General features: G+C 42.6%; 1 protein-coding gene across 1 annotated transcript; it reads right to left on the bottom strand.

Annotated features, from left to right (window-relative positions):
* Positions 1-1,429: 1,429 nt before the first annotated feature.
* LOC128570103 (all-trans retinoic acid-induced differentiation factor-like) lies at positions 1,430-2,202 on the bottom strand. Its single transcript, XM_053569028.1, has one exon. It carries the CDS (start codon positions 2,177-2,179, stop codon positions 1,490-1,492), a length of 690 nt encoding a protein of 229 aa, XP_053425003.1. The 5' UTR covers positions 2,180-2,202; the 3' UTR covers positions 1,430-1,489.
* Between the last annotated feature and the right edge of the window lie 704 nt (positions 2,203-2,906).

Raw genomic sequence — 2,906 nt, 5'->3', positions numbered from 1 at the left:
GGAGACCCCGCCTCTACTAAAAATAGAAAAACTAGCTGAGCATTGTGGTGGGTGCTTGTAGTCCCAGCTACTTGGGAGGCTGAGGCAAGAGGATCTCTTGAGCCCAAGAGTTTGAAGTTGCTGTGAGCTATGATGACACCATGGTACTTTACCCAGGGAAACAGAACCAGACTCTGTGGCACTCTACCCAGGGCAATAGAACCAGACTCTGTTTCAAAAAAAAAAAACGTAAACATCCATATATAAGTGGATCTGTGTAGTTCAAACACAATTTGTTCAAAGATCGACTTTATATAGAACCTCAATTGAGTTTTTTTTTTGCACTTTATGGCTGGGGCTCGGTTTGAATCCACCACCTCCGGCATATGGGGCCGGCGCCCTACTCCTTTGAGCCACAGGCACCACCCCGCAATTGAGTTTTGTGTATTTATTTTATATCCTGTGATGTTGCTAAATGGATTACATTGTTTGATATTCAAATATTGAAATAGCCATGCATATCTAGAATAAATCCTAGAATAAACGAATAAACCTCTCTTGCTCATGCTGTATTTTTTGTCTATTTCTGAATTCTATTTGCTGTGTGTTTTTAGGTTTGTTTTTTCTTGTTTTCTTTTGTTGTTTGTTTTTTAGAGACAAGGTCTCTGGCTGTTGCCCAGGCTGGAGTGCAGTGGCTATTCACAGGCACAGGTGCAGCTCACTACAGCCTTGAACTCTGGGGTTCAAGCAAGCCTCCAACCTCCATCTCCTGAGTAGTTGAGACTACCGGCATGTGTCACAGTGCTTAGCTGGTAAGGATTTTTGCATCAATATTAATGAGAGATATTTGTTTGTAGTTTACTTTTCTGTGTGTGTGTGAGAGAGAGGACTTTGTGCACGTGTGCAAGGTCCTACAATTAAATCTATATGTTAGGTTTTGGGAACTCATTCCCATTTAGTCTAACCTAGAAGAGCTTAATTTTTTATTTATTTTTTTTTAATCAGGCCCAGGCAAGGCTCGAACTCACTGCCTCTGGTGTGCAGGGCTACCGTGATCACCACTGAATTACGGTGGCTGGCACTAGGCTAGAAGAGAAGTCATGCAGAAACTTAAAATGTTACTTTCTACATGACAACATTATTAATACAGCTTAATCTGAAGAAAGTCTCACCACAAGCATGTTGACTATTTACTTATGGAATTTGATTTTGAATCTATACCATCAAAAAATATTCACTTAATGTGGCCTTATCTGTTCATATCAAAAGGCTTTCTTCCCCCAAAATAAAGGCTCTAGGAAACATTTTTTTTTTAATAATAAAAACATTTTATTATAGGCAACAGCACAAATGGGAACTGGTACTCTTCCACTCCAGGGTAGTACAATTTTCCATCTTCTAATGGCCTCAAACTTGAAGAGGATCCATTGGCCAATGATGCCTATCTAAGAAGCAATTTCCCTGGAAGGGCTAAGATAGATCAGGTTGCTCTTAGGAAGATCTATGTGGTTCATGAAGTCTTGGCTTTTCGTCGTTGGGTCACCCAAAGCAGAATGGAAATGCACAGTGTAGTGGATCCCAGAATCCCGGAGAACATAAGCAGTGGGAAGGAGCCCTGACGCACACACTTGTATCCGTGAAAGCCATCGGCACAAACGTACTGCAGAAGACCTGGACCATTGGGTGCACAAGATCCATTCTCAGGACACATTTCTGGGTCCGCAGTGCTATTGCTAAAGTTCTTCTGCCCTTGGCAGATTTTGTTATCTATGTAAGAGATAATAGTATTCCAGGCGTTAATACCTCCAGGACAGTTGGCATCTTGTGGCAGTACCAGAGTCTGGAGCTGAGTAAAACCATGGAAGGTGTTGTTCAAGTCACCTTTGAGGGGGTTTGCTTGCAGGTCTATGATAACAGCAGTAGGTGCCTGAGGAAAGTTTGGACCAGGATCCTTCAGAGAACAGTTCTGGAGATCCAGCCCCAAGATGGTGCCCTTCTGATTCAGGCAGCAGCGGGCATGCAGCATTAACTCTGGTGTCTGCATACAATTAAGGGCCACTTTTGACAAATTTTGCACAGTCCCTGGACATTGGGTGCATATCTCAGGTAGCGCCAGAGCCCTTTCCACGCCCAGAGCGAGGAGTAGGGCCCCAACCCAGGAAATCAGACTCTTAAGTTTGCCCGGCCAGCGAGGAGCCATTTTCCGTTCCCTACATCCTTCTTGAAGGCACCCTAGGAAACATTTTTTGAATGAAAAAAAGAAAACCACTATATTTGCTAAAACAGCAAGCTTACAAAATCATTCAGTAGATTGCTAGGCACACTTAGTGCAATGTGAAAGTATGTCCGCTGAAAAGAAGGTTTGAAACGTGACCATAAATCTTTGTGAAAAATTATAACAAGCCCTTTACTTCATTTACTTTTAGCTATTTCATCAGTACTACAAGAGAAACTGGACGGTTTGTAATGCAACTTATATAAAACATTTCTTTTTCCATAAAGTAAACACGTAAATTTTTCCCTTTGGCTTCTTCTTCACTGTAAGGAAGAGATAAGGAGTTCTTCTAGATTTTTGGCGAGGTGGGTTGTTTCCAAACTGACTGGGCACTCCAGGTAGGTGGTTCCTGCACAGGGTTTTCCTGTCACTGGATCCATGACGCTTCCAACTTTGAAAATGATCTCAACCAGTTTCTGTTTCACATGTTTCATTTGTGGAGCAGGTAAAGTTTTGAGAAGCACAATATCCCCAACTGTGCACTGCTAAAGAGCATTGTGAGCAAAGTAGGTTTTTTGCTTATTAAAATACTTCAGTAAGGCTCAGCACCTGTAGCTCAGCAGCTCGGGTGCCGGCCACATACACCAGAGCTGGCGGGTTCAAACCCTGCCAGGGCCTGCCAAACAACAATGACAACTACAACAACAAAAAA

The sequence above is a fragment of the Nycticebus coucang genome, chromosome 18, assembly GCF_027406575.1.
Source record: "Nycticebus coucang isolate mNycCou1 chromosome 18, mNycCou1.pri, whole genome shotgun sequence".
Lineage (NCBI taxonomy): Eukaryota > Metazoa > Chordata > Mammalia > Primates > Lorisidae > Nycticebus > Nycticebus coucang.
The sequence above is the reverse complement of the archived record's forward strand: the minus strand, read 5'-3'. Positions and strand labels throughout refer to the sequence as shown.

Coding starts and splice junctions, on each gene's coding strand:
- LOC128570103 (XM_053569028.1), bottom strand. CDS start 2,179: ATGGCTCCTCGCTGGCCGGGCAAACTTAAGAGTCTGATTTCCTGGGTT.